The sequence below is a fragment of the Mirounga angustirostris genome, unplaced genomic scaffold (genome assembly GCF_029215605.1).
Source record: "Mirounga angustirostris isolate CCGP_5_RB_7025 unplaced genomic scaffold, mMirAng1.0.hap1 SCAF_4, whole genome shotgun sequence".
NCBI lineage: Eukaryota > Metazoa > Chordata > Mammalia > Carnivora > Phocidae > Mirounga > Mirounga angustirostris.
In genome coordinates, this window is record NW_026991712.1 from 74,282,455 (window position 1) to 74,298,137 (window position 15,683).

At 41.2% G+C, this 15,683-nt stretch overlaps 1 protein-coding gene across 1 annotated transcript in view; it reads right to left on the reverse strand.

Moving 5' to 3' along the window:
* Window positions 1-853: 853 nt before the first annotated feature.
* Window positions 854-15,683, reverse strand: part of XKR4 (XK related 4) — a 417,559-nt gene continuing 402,729 nt past the window's right edge. Inside the window, exon 3 of the mRNA XM_054512616.2 lies at window positions 854-4,547. Coding sequence (XP_054368591.1) covers window positions 3,601-4,547 — 947 coding nt within the window. The 3' untranslated portion in view covers window positions 854-3,600. The remainder of the gene's footprint in view (window positions 4,548-15,683) is intronic.

Genomic DNA, 15,683 nt, shown 5'->3' on the forward strand with positions numbered 1-15,683 from the left:
ATGTCATTATACTTTTGTTTTCGGGTTATCTTTGTATTTTATATTGTGGTAATACTCGAATTGCATGTTCTTGCCAAGTAAGTAAGAGAATTTATTTCGTTTGTTGGGTTCACAGCATTATCATAAGTGGATAGTAACTGAGTGTCTGCAAAGTCAGTTGTTATGAACGAGATAGCACATAGTTAAGTAGGTCAGTGTTAATGGCCAAGAGAATTTAAAGGACATAGTCATTATGGGGGAACCAAACTTTGACTTAACATGGAAAATTTTTTTTTCCTCCACACAAATACTTAAAAATCTCAGTATGGTTAAGATATGTATGTTCTTTAATCTTTAATACAGTTTCATTTTAAAATGCTAATTTGAAAGTGAAAAAAATGCTTAACATTTTCTCTTAGAAAATTTTATGGTCCTATGCAAAAAAGTGAGTGCTAAGACCAGGACCCCCTCTCCCCGCAGAGAATCCAAGTAGACTCAGACACAGGAAGTTGGGTCTCACAGAGGAAGAATCCAGCATTTCCAATCTGTATGCTAACCATAGTGTGTTCTTTTTGGATTCTCCGGTTACTGTCTGTGGAGGGTTTCATGACAGATTGAAAATGAAATCTCAGGAAGAACTAAAATACAAAGACAAAAATCAAACTTTGTTCCTTTGTACATTGACAGTGTCTTTCTAAATCCTAATACTTTAAACTCTCTGTTATCTGTGTATCTGGAAACTAATAATGGTTCTCATCACCACACCATCTGAGGGCAGTGCAGTGTTTTTCTGAGTCATGGAAAGAAGATTAGGTCATGATTTTCCTCAGAAGTAAATTTTTTTGGTTCTTGTAATCTTGAGAAAGTTTAGAAGAATTTATGGTGGAGCTGTCATTTCCTTAGCAAGAATTTTTGACTAACTGAAACATCACAGTCGTCTTCCAAGTGTGTTGGATAACAGAGTATTTACAGTATTTGGGAAATCACTGAGAAATGCAAACATCTGACACCCTCCTAACTGTATTCTTACCTCCAAGACAAAGCATAGTACATTACTGTTTATTCACACGGCACTCATTTTGACTCTTCACATGTTAAATGAGGGATCAAATTGAGAAATAACTCAGGACTTACATGATTGAGGCGTGGTGGGGCCTGCTGAGTTTGTGTTGATTGACCACTCTACCTGTAATCTGGTATTTACTCATGGAATCAAAGGTATAGTTCAACTGAGCCATTCAATTTCCAAAGATCATCAATTAAAAGTTTTCTTGGAAATAAGGAAGCTAATAACTGCACAAAAGTGAAGAATTTTTGCCAATATAATCATTTTTTTTCCTTCTACAGTGGGGGTGGCATTGTTTTCACCAATTGCTGACAAGAAGAGCGTCTTCCTGGGCCTTTACTGGCGACTAGGTAATCTTTTCACATCCGAACAAAAGGTTATTATTTTTTAGTGGAAATCTTGCTTGGAGGATCAAATCATGGAGTACTAGGAAAGTATGTCTACTGATAAAAAATCATCTATTTTTAAAATACTGCTCTGGGGCTTTGTACCAAAGGAAGTCATAGGTTGAGCCCTCTGCCATTTCCTGTGGATGTGGTGCATGACACATCCACTACAGGTGGTGGCTATTGAACTGGACTATTTTAAGTGGATTGTACAGTCCAAATAACCAAATAAGTAAGCTAAACAGACTTTTTCTCTTCTCTCTCTCTCGTTTTTTTTTTTTTTTTAGTGACTTGACTAATATTTAATATATAAGTTGGGTTAATATAAAACCAGGGAAGGAAGTTTAAGACATCTTCCACTGTGGTAAGGCTTGTGATAATGGATGGATGAAAGTAATCATTTACAGCTTTCACATCCTGGGAAACATTGGCCAGTCTTGCTTGACAAGCCCTTTCTAGTTAAGCTGATTCTCTGTCACCTGATACTCTGAGAGCACCCCTGGCCAGGTTCCTGGGGGCACCAACATGCAAAGTTGGGTGATCTTGCAAGAGACAAGCGTTCTCAATCTGCTGAAGCAGGCTGACGGAATTTGTGGACCAGTTTCTGACATCCCAAGTAATTATGATGCTTAAAGTATTTTAAACGATTTCAGGTCTATAAAAAAAGTGATGATGCCTATATGTATACCCTATATTTTTTATTACAAAAATATTGAAATAATCCATGAGTTATTCCACTCTGCACCAACTATAAAAAAATACTATCAAAGTTTGACCGGCACTTTTAATGCAACAAAAAGCACCATGACCGAGGACACTGGGAACAGAAAGCAGGGAACGTTTACTTGCTGTACGGAGGTATTTAAAACCCAGAAGTTTGTCGTAAGAGTGTGACTTTACAAATGATTCAAATACAAATCTTAGCTGGATCTAGTGATAAGCTCTCAATCAGTTTGGAAGGGTTTTCTCATAGCATATTCACTGCATTGTCTGCTCATACTTACTAAAAAGTGTCCCAAAGCCTCTAAAAGACACATCACTTTGACCTTGGATTGGGGGGGAGGGAGTCTGTACACAGTGGGGAGCTTCATGGTGCGCTCTCACGTCCACGTTTGGGGGGCTCGCGCCACTGGTTTTCGGGTGTTTGGGACTTCCACGTCAGTCCTGTGGTTGGACGGTGTTTGGCACTACGAAGGCGTGGCGTGGCGTACTCTGGAGTCCTCACACAGAGCCACGCTTTTCTGCATCTCGAAACATCCAGTTCAGTACGCTCCTCTCCTGCCGCTCTGCACCTCCCTACCGGTGTGAGCTGCGGCAGGCGGGGAAATCAGATGCTCGTTTTTGCCTTGTTTCCCCGCTTCCTCTTCATGTACTTATTAAATTTTTGCAACTGAATACTGAATCATGATTATCATTTAATTTACATCATGAAATCATCGAGCTCCTTGGTCTTGTCGAAAGCCATACATGTGCTGCATAGGATTTCTGTCGGAAAGGATGTTCTCAACTGAAAATTTAAAATAAAAAAACAAATCCTGAAATGTGTTGAAAATGAACCATTCCATCCATTCGAATACACATGTAAACAACAGTTGAGTTTGCTGTCCATGGGATAGGATTTGCACGCATGGTAGTGGTTTCCAAATGAGAATGGTCTATGAAATTCTTTTCTAAGTCAGTATTATTTTTTTTCTGGAGTCTTGAGGGATATATTCTCTCTCTCTCTCTGTTTTTATATTCAGAATCAGAGCTTTGCATCGAGAAAAAAAAATCACCTAAGCTATTTTGACAGAGGACTGCTGCCATGTGTGTAAGCATGTGTGTGCGTGTGACTGAATATATTTTTATGCAAAGATCCGTTAACTCCATCAAAACACCCTATTGATTGGAGGCAACCTTTTTCGTGCTCATAGGACCCTCTGGTGGACACGCTGAAAGTGGGCAGGAGGGGCTGGTAGCAACAAGGAGTCCTCCTGAGCTGGCATGGTTCGGTTCATTCCCTTCAGCCGTTGTTCTGAAAGGAGACCAGCAGCAGGCAGTCAGCTGATGGAGGGTCAGACGAAGCGCGTTACAGCCCGTTACCCTGCTCTAGGACAGAGTTTCATTATTGCCACGGCCCTGCTCTCACCCCTTCACCTGGAGGTTGTGGCTCCTCCGAGGCCTTCTATTTTATAAAGTGGTTTCATACTCCAACCGCTCCTGAATAAGGGCATCATCTTTGTACTGCAGCCTTGGAGGAGACGGGGAACATTCAAAGGCTAAAATGGCCTTTCGCAGGCTTCGGTCCAAAACATGTCTCTCCCACGCTGGGTACCTATTCCTGAACAGGTCAATTTTAATGACAGATTCTTCAATCCGTGGTGGGCGAGAGGATGGGGTGGATGGGGCAGTGGGCCTCACCTGAAAGACAGGTACGCACCCATCGCGCTCAGCAAATTTCTGGTCGCGGTCGCTGGCAACACTGCGGTTGTTGGAGATGGACCGGAGCGTGCTTGTGGCCACTTCTGGAGGCAGAGTGAAGGCAGCGACTGGGTCCTCACAAGCACAACTTGGTGACTGCCCGAATCGGGGTCCGTTGGGGTGAAAGAAGGCATAATACATCAGCATAAAAACGACGCCAGTTAAAAAGCTGCTGAACACCACACACAGCGCTGGGATGGCAAACGCATCTGCAATCTGGGGAGCCTTGTAGAGGTACCAGAGGGCACTCAAGGCTGTATTTTCCAACAGGATCACAAAATAGTAAATGAAGAGCCTGCAGCGTGTCCTGCCTTCCTTGACGTTGAACCAGCTGAAGATGTAGATGATCCCCACCACCATGTCGAACACAATCTCTTCCCATTTGGTGATGCAGAATTCTGTCTCACAGTGGACGATCCAGAAGGTCATGATGCACCAGTGGAGGACGATGAAGATCCCAAAGTACAGCTGGAAAACCGAGGCAAAGAGGGCAAAGGTGATGACTCTGGCGGCAATGGTAAAGAAGTGCCAGCAGAACTGGATGACAACGGCCATGTAGCTGATGGGCTTCTTGTCGTCTCGAGAGTCCCGGAGGGCCTTCTGGTAGGAGGCCAAGGCCCAAGCCAAAGACACGAGGGAGGCTGCTGCTGTGAAACCTACAAAGGCAAAAAGGAAGACATTCTGTCAAAAGTGAGATGCAGTGCTGTCCCCTAAAAGTAAATCACGTGGTGCTGGAGCCTTGGGACAGGCTAGCTGTGACCTCAGCGAAGCCCTTCATTTCTTAGAGTTTTAACTGGGCTAACCACTCAGATGGGGCTCCTAGTGTCTGTCCTCTGTGGACCCAACCATATGGAGAAGTCATGACGTTCGGCGGGAATGCTGCTCAAAACACACGTGGGGAGTGGGATTGGGAAAGCAGGTGTGTGGGGGGGTGAACTTTCCATGTATATGGTGGAAATAGATAAACTAAGGAGGTGGTTTTGTGGGGTGGGAAAATAACTATGGCCCAAAGACTGGGTTGCTGTGTCAACTCTGCGTGACTTTGGACAGTCGTTTAAACTGGCGTCCTCATTTACGAAGTGGATGATCTCCAAGGTTCCTGGCAGCTTTGAGATTCTCTGAATGAAAGGGATGAATAATCATCGGAAACGTGAGGGGCTAGCTGGTTTACCTTTCTGCTTCTAAACAAGAATAAATGCACTTCGTTCACAAAAGAAAGTCTACTCTTTCTTACAAATAAGAAAAAAGAGGCCATAAAACCTCCTTGGCAATGTTTCTTGTCTTACCTGGGATGCAGTTTGTCCTACTCTAATCTGAACATAATTCTTCCTACAGCTTTTGTCTGTTCCGTACTGCCTTTCCCTTAGAAGACCTGTCTGTTCACTGTCACTCACTGCTTACTCCTTTGTAGAGGGAAGATTGTACAGAAATCACCTCTCAACCATTTCTCTTATTTTATGAACCCCACTTGGTTATTATGTTCTCTAAAAGTTTGTTTACAAGTTTTTAAAGGAACTCGTATTATTTCCTTCCACTTTTGTTCCACCTGTGGTGTCTGAAGCATCACCTGTATGGTCTAGACATGGACAGGGCTCACCTGAAAACACACTGGCCTCCTTTGGGAAAGAGCTCATGTGGGGAATTCACGTTGCCACGGGAATGTTAGTCAATCTGCATACTACCCAACAAGCTGTAACAAGACTTATCAAGACTAAGAATAGGTTTTGTGTTTTAAAGTCCAGCTGGTTTTTCTCCACAGATACTCATCATAACCAGGCCACATTCTAGTTTTTGGACTAGAATGGAAAAAGTAGAGGAAGGATGGCCAAGAACTTGTGATGGAACTGGTACTGTGCTTTTATATTTTGACAGAGAAAATCTGTTGTCTATGATCCTTGAAAAATGAATTGGAAAAAAAATGACTCTTGTGGGAACGAGGCATGCTAATTGATGGAAAAAAAAGTCAACCTCAACAATCATTTCTTGCACATTCTCCTTGAGTAAGGTGAACTCCAAAAGACAATATTGACGAGAAACTATTTTCCAATGGCCACTTCTCTAGCAGGGTGTCCTGCCTCTAGCTTCTCTCTCAAGCTAACAGAACGCCCACATCTTACTCTGGATCTTCAGCTTTTTTTCTGGCTAGCGCAAAAATCTTCCGTTCCCATAACTCTCTGGCAGTTACGGCAATATTTTAGGTCAGTTAGAGACCAGTACACAAAGGAGTTTTTGATAATATAAGTTCTTTTCTTTTTCTTGTGTTTTTAATTTTTTTTTCTTTTTTTGTTGTTCATTTGTTTTGTTTCTTTTTTTCTCTATTTAATGATAATATAATTTCTATGGGGGGGAAAAGACCGACATCAATTGTAAAGCAAATTTGGAAGTGAAAAGAGAGGGTAGGAAGAAAAATTAGAAAAAACAAGAAGGTGAGACAATGACAAATAAAAGGTCATGGAATAATGACTCTGAGAACGACACCCTTATTTTCAGGTTAGAACATAAGAACAAAAGTTTGTGCCATTTTAGTCCCAACACCTTTGAGTGGCATAGGAGCTGCTCATGACCTCATTCTTTATCTGTACCATCCGCCATGGTATGGATTGTTCTGGAGTAGACCGTGTCCTCCTTGTGTGTGTATGCTGCGCCCTAGCGCGGAGGCAGCACGGAAAAGCCCCTCCCTTTCCACATCCCCGCGCCATGGGGACAGTGCTCACGCACAGCGCCACCTTCAGGAAGATGGCTGCATTGCTGGTCAGGTGGACAAAGCGTGAAAGGTAGTCAGAACCATGAGGGTACCAGTTTTCACAGGCAGATCTTACTAAAGGCTATTTTTCAAAGCAGTGACTAATAGTAAAAAAACAAAAACCAAACCTTACATACACAGCATCATAAGATCATCTGTCGTCGCATTTAAAAGAATTGGAAAATTGGCTTAGTCCAAATTCCCCTGTAATCGGCACCCCTTTTATTGCATATCCTAAAAGAATAATTCAGCCTGCACCGGACACTTCAGGAACTTGGTAAAACAATATTCTGGCAGTAGAAAAAGGAAGATTTTCTATCAGCTTTGCCTTCTGTGTATCTTACGATTTACAAAGTTGATTTTTCGCCTATAGCCAAGGCAAATTTCATGTCCGTTGATGACCACTCCTGTTATGAATTCTTTGCTTTAGCAACAGTTAGAATTTCCCTGGTTCATTTGATTTTTCCCCCCTTCTGTTTAGCAATTAATTTTTATAAGACAAATATATGCCTGAACAGAAAATGTGGGGCAGTCTTAAGAGTTGTTATTACAAATTCACATTATCATGAAATGCTTAATTTTTTGCTTTTTTACACAGATAGTATCAACTCAGTTGTTTCAAGAAAGATTCCTTCAGTAAGGCACTGCATTATTATTAAAGTAGAATTTTCTGGAACTTCTGGGGCTGGCACAGAGAACTCTAAGTACTATTTTAGCTAACAATGTATATTTTCACTTTTTGTTTGAAAATAATTTCAAATTTAACAGAAGAATTGCAAAAATAAAAATAGTACATTGAACACCTATATAATCTTTGCCCAGATTATCATTTGGCCTCCCTTGCTTTATCACTCCCCCCACCTTTTTTCTCTCCCAACCATTTGAGAGTAAACTGCATACATCATGGCTGCTATGGTCTGAATGTTTGTGTCCCTCTCAGTTCATATGTTGAAATCCTAACCCTTAAAGATGATGGTATTAGTAGGAGGGGACTTCGGGAGGTTCTTAAATTATGAATGGGATTAGTGACTTACAAAAGAGGCCCATAGAACTCCCTAAGCCCCTTCTGCCATAATGAGATACAATACAATGAGAAGGTCTTCAACACAGAAGAGAGCTCTCACCAGACCATGCTGGCACCCTGATCTTAGCCTCTAGGTTCCAGAACTGTGAGCAGTATATTTCTGCTGTTTATAAACTACACAGCCTGTAGTATTATGTTGTAACAGCCCCAAAAGACTAAGACAATGGCCCTCTACCCTAAAATATATCAATGTCTATTTCTTATGCACAGAGGTATTCTTTTAGATAACCACAGTAAGTTTATCAACTTTAATCAATTTAACACTGATACAATACTTTTTTCCTAATCCATGGTATCCACCATCAATATTCCAATTTATGTCCATTTTAGGATTTTTCCCTGTGGTACAGAATTGAGTCTGGAATCAGATATTGCATTTTGTTGTCTTATCAACTTAGTTTCCTTTAATCAGGAATATTTCCACCAACTTTCTTTGCTTTTTTGACATTGGCATATTTTTGATGAGTACGGTACCAAAAAAAAAAAAAAAAAAGAATGTTCTTTGTTTTGGGTTTGTCTGTTTCCTCATAGTCTGATATTCAGGTTACACATTCCAAGCTGGAATATTACATAAGTGACACTGAACAATATCCCCCCCACACACACCATTAAGATATTGAAATATAAAGATTCCTTCAGTAGTTCCAAGAAATATATAATGTGTCCATCAGTATTTTGTTTCAAAATAATAAATAGCATATCAGTTACAAAACTTCACTCTAAAATAAAACTCCCAAAACAGCTACAGAGGACTCAATGCGATTCTATTATTTATTAAAATGTTAAAATAGATGATAACACCTCAGAGCTTATCTAGTGCCATGATCTCATTTTGTAGAAAAGAAACCAAGTCTCCCTTGGAGAGGTTACGTGATTTATCTTCCCTCTTTCTTTCACCACGCTTGTTTCTGATGAAAATTGTCCTTCTACTCCATAGCTAATACCCCCCCACGCCCCCCACCCAGCTTCTTGGATCAAAGACCCTATCAGTTATCCCCTGTGTCTGTATCCTGGCTCTTCCTCAGCAGGAGTTCCTTCCCCAGGGATTACAAACATGTGACAAGCCTCCTTTTACCCCAAGAATCGCTCTTCACTTGACTGACTCGCTTCTCCTTTATTTCAGATTTGTCTCTTTTTCGTTTTTCCTTCTATTCTTTGTTTCTTGTTTCTCCATGTTTATCTGCTCATCCTTGAGCTACTGGCACTGGTTGGGATGCTGCTCCTGGGCCTCCTCCCTTCGAGGCCTCTCCCTGAGAGATTGCCTGCACTCCTCCTGCGTCTCCACCCATCTGGTCCACCTCAGCACTCAGCGAAGCCATCCCTGCACCAGACTTCTCTGGCCGCAGAGTTGTGTGTCTGATTATTTCCCTGAGAACCTGCAGGCTGTCTGTGTGCTTCATGTACACACGATCAGATACCTGGAAGCGATCTGGCTGTAGATGACAGTGTTTGCTTTCTCGTGGAAGGAAGACAATTTTTCTTCCTCTTCGCCCCCTGTTGTTAGTGTAATACCCTTCTCGGAATGAGAGAGAACATGAATTTCCGGGTAGGCTGCCACAGTTCTAAGAAGATGATTTTGTAGGCAGCTTGACGGACTGAGAAATGCCAGATTGCAAAGCCATCCAAATCCAAGTGTTTACAATATGTGCCATTTGGGTGCGTTGCATCTGAAGGGGTCCAGTATAAACCACTGTGGCGTAAAAATTATTTCGAGCTGAGGGCATTTGAGTTCCTGGATTCTCTTGTCTGCCTAAAAGCAGAGCATCTTAAAAGAACTCAACTGTCATAAATGCCCTCCCCTGGAGCAACTTGAATCATCTTGGAGAGGAGAAGTTGGCACCACACCCAAATAGACAATCGTAAAACTATAATATCTCCCATCTACTCTCTTAAGTGCTTTATCTTTCCAAAAGTCATTTGTTTTTCCATAAATGCCCTTTATTCCCCACTTTTAAGAAGACATTTGTTCTCCCAGAAGTGTCCTTCTGCCCCTCCCTATCCCCTATTAAGATAAACTCCAAAATCTAATGACCTCCTTGGAGTCACATCTCTTTGGGAACTCCTGTGTGTACATACATAATTACATACATAATTTACACATTTACACACATGATTACATACGTGATTCTATATGTAATTAAATCTGTATTTTGTCTTGCTAATCTGTTTGTCAATTTAATTTGCAGGCCCGCAGACACAGAACCAAGAGGGTAGAGGAGAAGTTGTTCTTTCCAGTAAACCCTCGCCACTGAATTGAGTCCAGCTGACCCCAGGTGTTTTTGTTTTCTCCCTGCAGCCCAAACAATTGATCTGACTTTGAATAAGAGAATTCAATGACCATAAAGCCAGTGGACAGTTTATTCCATCATTTTGAGTTGAATATCTATATATTTGGATAGGGTTTGGTAAGGGATATAACCCTTTTGGAAATATGATCCAAGAATTTTTCTTTAAAAACCTCTAGATGGGGTGGGGGCTACTTCTAGCTTCTGAGAATTGTTAGACAGTGCTTAGTAATTCAGAGACTAGTTCCTCAGAGGAAGACTGAGATACTTTTCCAATTTGAATAAAGATTTTTTTTTCAGAATGAGGGTTTTGAGTCTGATACTAGCTAGTCAGCTAATTAGCATTTCAAAGGGAACTGATAGAAATCGGTATCACGTTGTCCAAGTGAACAACAAAGTTTTGACTTTCTTCCCTCTTTTCTCCTTGCTTCTTATGGATGTCTTTTGCTCTACTGGTGTTTCCATTTCTCTTTTGTGTGCTTTTCTTCCTTCTCTTTCTTCTCCTTCTGTCAGTCACTTGTCCTTCTCCCCCGCTTTGCTTCTGCTCTGTTCTTCTTCGCTCTTTTTCCCCATTTCTTGGGGAAACATGACATGGAGTAGAGTTATTATTATTATTTTTTAATTTAATGTTATTGTGTTATGTTAATCACCATACATTACATCATTAGTTTTTGATGTAATGTTCCGTGATTCATTGTTTGCGTATAAGTGCTCCATTCAATAAGTGCCCTCTTTAATACCCATCACCAGGCTAACCCATCCCCCCACCCCCTCCCCTCTAGAACCCTCAGTTTGTTTCTCAGAGTCCATAGTCTCTCATGGTTCGTCTCCCCCTCCGATTCCCCCCCTTCATTTTTCCCTTCCTCCTACCTTCTTTTTCTTATAACATATAATGTATTATTTGTTTCAGAGGTACAGGTATGTGATTCAGCAGTCTTACACAATTCACAGTGCTCACCATAGCCCATACCCTCCCCAGTGTCTATCACCCAGCCACCCCATCCTTCTCACCCCGCACCACTCCAGCAACCCTCAGTTTGTATTTTTTAAACAGTAGTTGTATTAATGAACTAAGGTTTGGTATTGTCCAAACGTAACCTTCCAACTGTTCCTAAAACTAAAATAAATTCAAAATAAGAAAGGAAGTTACTTTATTTCAATGTCAATGGTCTGTTCTACCTGCTTGTCTCTGGTCCTTGCTCTGAATCCTATGGCTTTGCTCCAAATCCAGATTTGCTTTCAAAGAGCTCCCATTGAAAGGATTCATCACTGCTAACTTCTGTTTTTTATTACAAGTGACTTGCTTTCCTATAATCTTCCTCTAAGTTGGATCTAAATGCAATCTTTTTTTTTTTAGAAGATTTTATATATTTATTTGTCAGAGAGAGAGAGCACAAGCAGGGGGAGTGGCAGGCAGAGGGAGAAGCAGGCTCTCTCCCCGATGTGGGACTCGATCCTGGAACTCCGGGATCATGGCCTGAGCCGAAGGCAGACGCTTAACCGACTGAGCCACCCAGGTGTCCCTTAAATGCAATCTTAATGACAGATGTAGAAAATTTTTATATTTTATTTAGGATAAAATAACAGCTTAGAGAGGCGCCTGGGTGGCTCAGTCATTAAGTGTCTGCCTTCGGCTCAGGTCATGATCCCAGGGTCCTGGGATCGAGCCCCATGTCAGGCCCCCTGCTTAGCGGGAAGCCTGCTTCTCCCTCTCCCACTCCCCCTGCTTGTGTTCCTGCTCTCACTATCTCTCTCTGTCAAATAAATAAATAAAATCTAAAAAAAAAAATAACAGCTTAAAGTAGGGTTGATGGGGGCTAGGGGAGGAGGTTGTGGGCAAAAGCTCTACTATCTCACATTAAACATTTCCTTTCCAAAAGAATGGAAAGAATGGGGCTGGTATGGAATATAAGACCCTTGGAAATATTATAATGCAAGAAACTGTTTTGATTTGGGGACCTCTAGACTAGGAGGGGGCTACTTCTGGCCCCCAAGTGTAAATTTGTTCTCTCTACAAACATGTTTTCATTTAAGGTATGCGGTATTCTTCCTTCAGGTCACATATCCTGGTCTAAAATTATGTTTGATTTTGTGCTTTATTTCATGCTAATGTTAATTATTTAATTTAAATTTAATTATTATGTTGTTCGCTAGAGTGGACCTTTAGGTAAGGATGAGTACCTGCCTTGTTTACCTTCCTATTCTTTAGTGCCTTGTGTGGTGCCTGCCATCATGTTAAGAATTGGCACTTTGAGAGAGAGAAGGCAAGGTCGAAAGGAAGGGAGAGAGCAAGAAAGAGGAAGAAATAGAGAGGGAGAAAGACTATTCCAAATGTAAACCTGGAACCACAGAGAGAATGAGATATTCAAAAAATGTGCACAATTCTTCATTGCTCTCCTCTGCTTCTTTGCAATTTCAGTCTGAGCTGCAAATGCCAAAACACTGAGAAATGAAGTCTGTACTCCCGTCTTGTTGTTTGTGGTCTGGGTGTAAACAATTCTTGGAAATCCCCAGAGAATGCTTCCTAAGATTTATAGCCTAATTCCCCAGATGTAGGAGGTTTGGGGAATTGAACCAAGCACTCTTAATTCTTTGCTTCTTCAACAAACAGAATGAGCCTGTCTCTTTTCTCCTCCTGAGGGAGGGCAGTTGTAACCCTTCTCCTGCAAGAGGCCAGGAGATTGTACCCAATCCCCTGCAAGATTTGCTACAATCTTAGCAAAACACCTGGCCACTGATCCACGTTGATAACCAAACTGCTGCTGGTAAGAAAGGGCTTTTTTATTTTTAACTTAAAACATTCATTATTATGTAAAATTTCAAGCATCTACAAAAACAGAGGGAATGATAGAATGGATATACCCTTCCTGCGGAATCAGAATCCATCACCAGGGAAGATGACTTTCGGCCATGAGGGAGACGCCTCTGGATGTCACCTTGGATCTACTCCTTGAATCTGAATCTTCCTGCATCTACCCTTTCCTGAATGTTTCTTTCCCTGTACTGACTGAGACAGAAGGGCTTTGCTAGAAACTAACTCGCTGATCACTGGTGTTTTACCAGCACCTTTTGGAAAACCTCGCCCAGTAGCTCTCAAGGCCGTCCGACCTTTCTTGTCTCATCTTGTCCCTGCCTCTCTGCACTTCAAACTGCCTTGTCTCCATTCCTCACATGCTCAATAAGACTGCATTTTTGGGCACTTGGGTGGCTCAGTCAGCTAAGCGTCTGCATTCAGCTCGGGTCATGATCCCAGGGTCCTGGGATCGAACCCCGCTTCGGACTCCCTGCTTAGCGGGGAGCCTTCTTCTCTCCCTCTCCTTGCCACTCAGGCTATCTCTCGCTATCTCTGTCTCTCTCTCTCAAATAAATAAATAAAATCTAAATAATAGTAATAATAAAAAACTTCATTTTCTTCCTAGAAACAGGAAATGCTGGGCTCCCTCTTGAAAAGTCACTTCTCTCCAGTGAATCCCTATTCACCTTTCAGTTGCCAGTTTCAGCTTCATTCCTTAGGGAAGTCTTTCCTAGCCTCCAACCCAAATCCTATCACTTGTTGTCACCCAAATCCTTGTCATCTCGCATTTGTTCTTCACTCTGCATCCCGGTACACCTGCTGTCATTATATATTTGTGTGGTTGATGATGGATATGTCTACCTGAAAGGGCTGGATCTGTGTCCTACGGCTGACCATTGTCCCTGACATCTGTCACTCTCTTGTGTAGCAGTTTCTGAAATTAGTTAATTTGTCATCTAAGTAGCCGCTCTCATATTGTGTATTTGCCCACTCTCTTGATTTCACCCTTCCTTTCACCCCATTTTTTTCATCTTGTCAATTTCAACATTTTTGTTGGAAATTCAAGGTATTTCCTCACCAGCAGTTTGGGAACGGATGATTTACAACACCACCCTTCCCAGCTTTGCAGGTGAGATGATCATTTAGCCATTCATACTACATACTGTCTTATCATCACTAACACGATAACTTTTTCTCCTAAACGCACAGCCCCTAATCAAACAAACGAGACACTGAATTTTAGATGATGATATAATATTGATTTCCTGTAGTCAAAAAACTTTACGGATTCCTTAGCGCATTTGAGGCTCATAATCATAGACAAATAAAAGAGGAGCAAGCATTTGTTGGGCCCTTGATTTGTGCACTGTGATTTGATTTGTGCACTGTGATGTGCTGGGTACCTACATCTTTTGTCACATCTGAAGTTCACGATAACACTTTGAGGCAAGCACTGTTTTGAACTCAGGGAAACAGAGACGCAAAGAGTAAATAACTTGCCGAGGAGGGCAGGCATCGAAATTCACAGATTCCAAACTCTGTCCACCATGGCAGGAGATGGGTATGACCATCTGCAACAGGGATGTGAGGCATGAACAAGTGCAGTGAGTTCTCAAATCTCTCATGGTCTAAGCTCACGGGATGACGGCATGGCGAAATGTACATGACCTTGGAACAGCCCGAGTCGGGCAGCCGACTCCCACAGGATTGCCACCACACCTGCTCCTTCAGGCTCACAGCAACCATATTTGCTCAAGGATCCCATTTTGAATTCTTTTTACAAAACAGATCAGAAGCATGAGCACCTAGGAGGAAAATCATGCTCTTCTTTCCTTCACATTTTCTGGACTAAAACAGCCCTCCTGATTTCCCTGCATTTTCACCTGAGGAAAAACGTTCCCAATTTCAGTGGATTATATGATCTAAGAGTAGGAGTTCACAAAATGAAGATCCAGAACCAGAGTGGTTTTCTATTTCTTCAGCATGCTTAGAACTTGTCTTAGTTACAGATATAAAAGCAGTAAATCCTCTCGGCTGGACTCATATCGAATTCACCTGGCTGAAAGAATGTAATAATTGAAAAAAATGGAAAGCCCTCTGTGCTCTGATCTTCAGTGAGTGCGGGGAAGGTAAGTAAGTAATACAAGCTCCACGGGGTCTCGGATGTTCTAAGTCTTGCATTGAAACCATTTATCTCTGTTTTAAACCTTGTAATAGTTCTGATTAAAAATATTTAAATGCTTAATATGTTTAGTTTTGGTAGGGATATGCATACTTCTCGTAATCCATTCTGAGGATTTCAACTTCTTTGCAAGGCAAATTGTAAGGCTGCTAAGGTGTTGATAAGGGAAACATTGAATTGAAATTTAAAAAAGTATTTTAATATGAAAATAGTTGAAGAAAGTTGTTGAGAGAAGCAAAGTGTCTTAACGAATGTGGGAAGTTATTTCCTTCTGATTGGAAAAAAAAATCACAGATGATTTCACATAGCTCCATCCATTTGATAATTTTAAATTTTATTATTTTTAGATTTTTATTAAAATTTCCCAAGAAGACAAACATTTTGTGTGGGGGACTTTGAAAACATCTCATGCTTTCTCTAGGAAAAAAAATTCTGTAAATAAGAGAAGGCAAGAAGTCACCATTCTCTGTACAATATTACAAATTGCATGGTTAAATTTATACTGAAAAGAAAATGATGATAGAAATTGCTACTCAAAAGACATAAAATAAGTAACCTGAGTAAAATTCAATAGGATTGCATTTTTCTTTAAGTTTATTTTCTATCCCTTTAAAATTTTTTTAACCACCATGCTATTTTTTTCTTTAAATTTTTCTCCCTTAGGGTAGGGGGTGAAATGGGGCAAAATGAAGAGAAATAGAGAG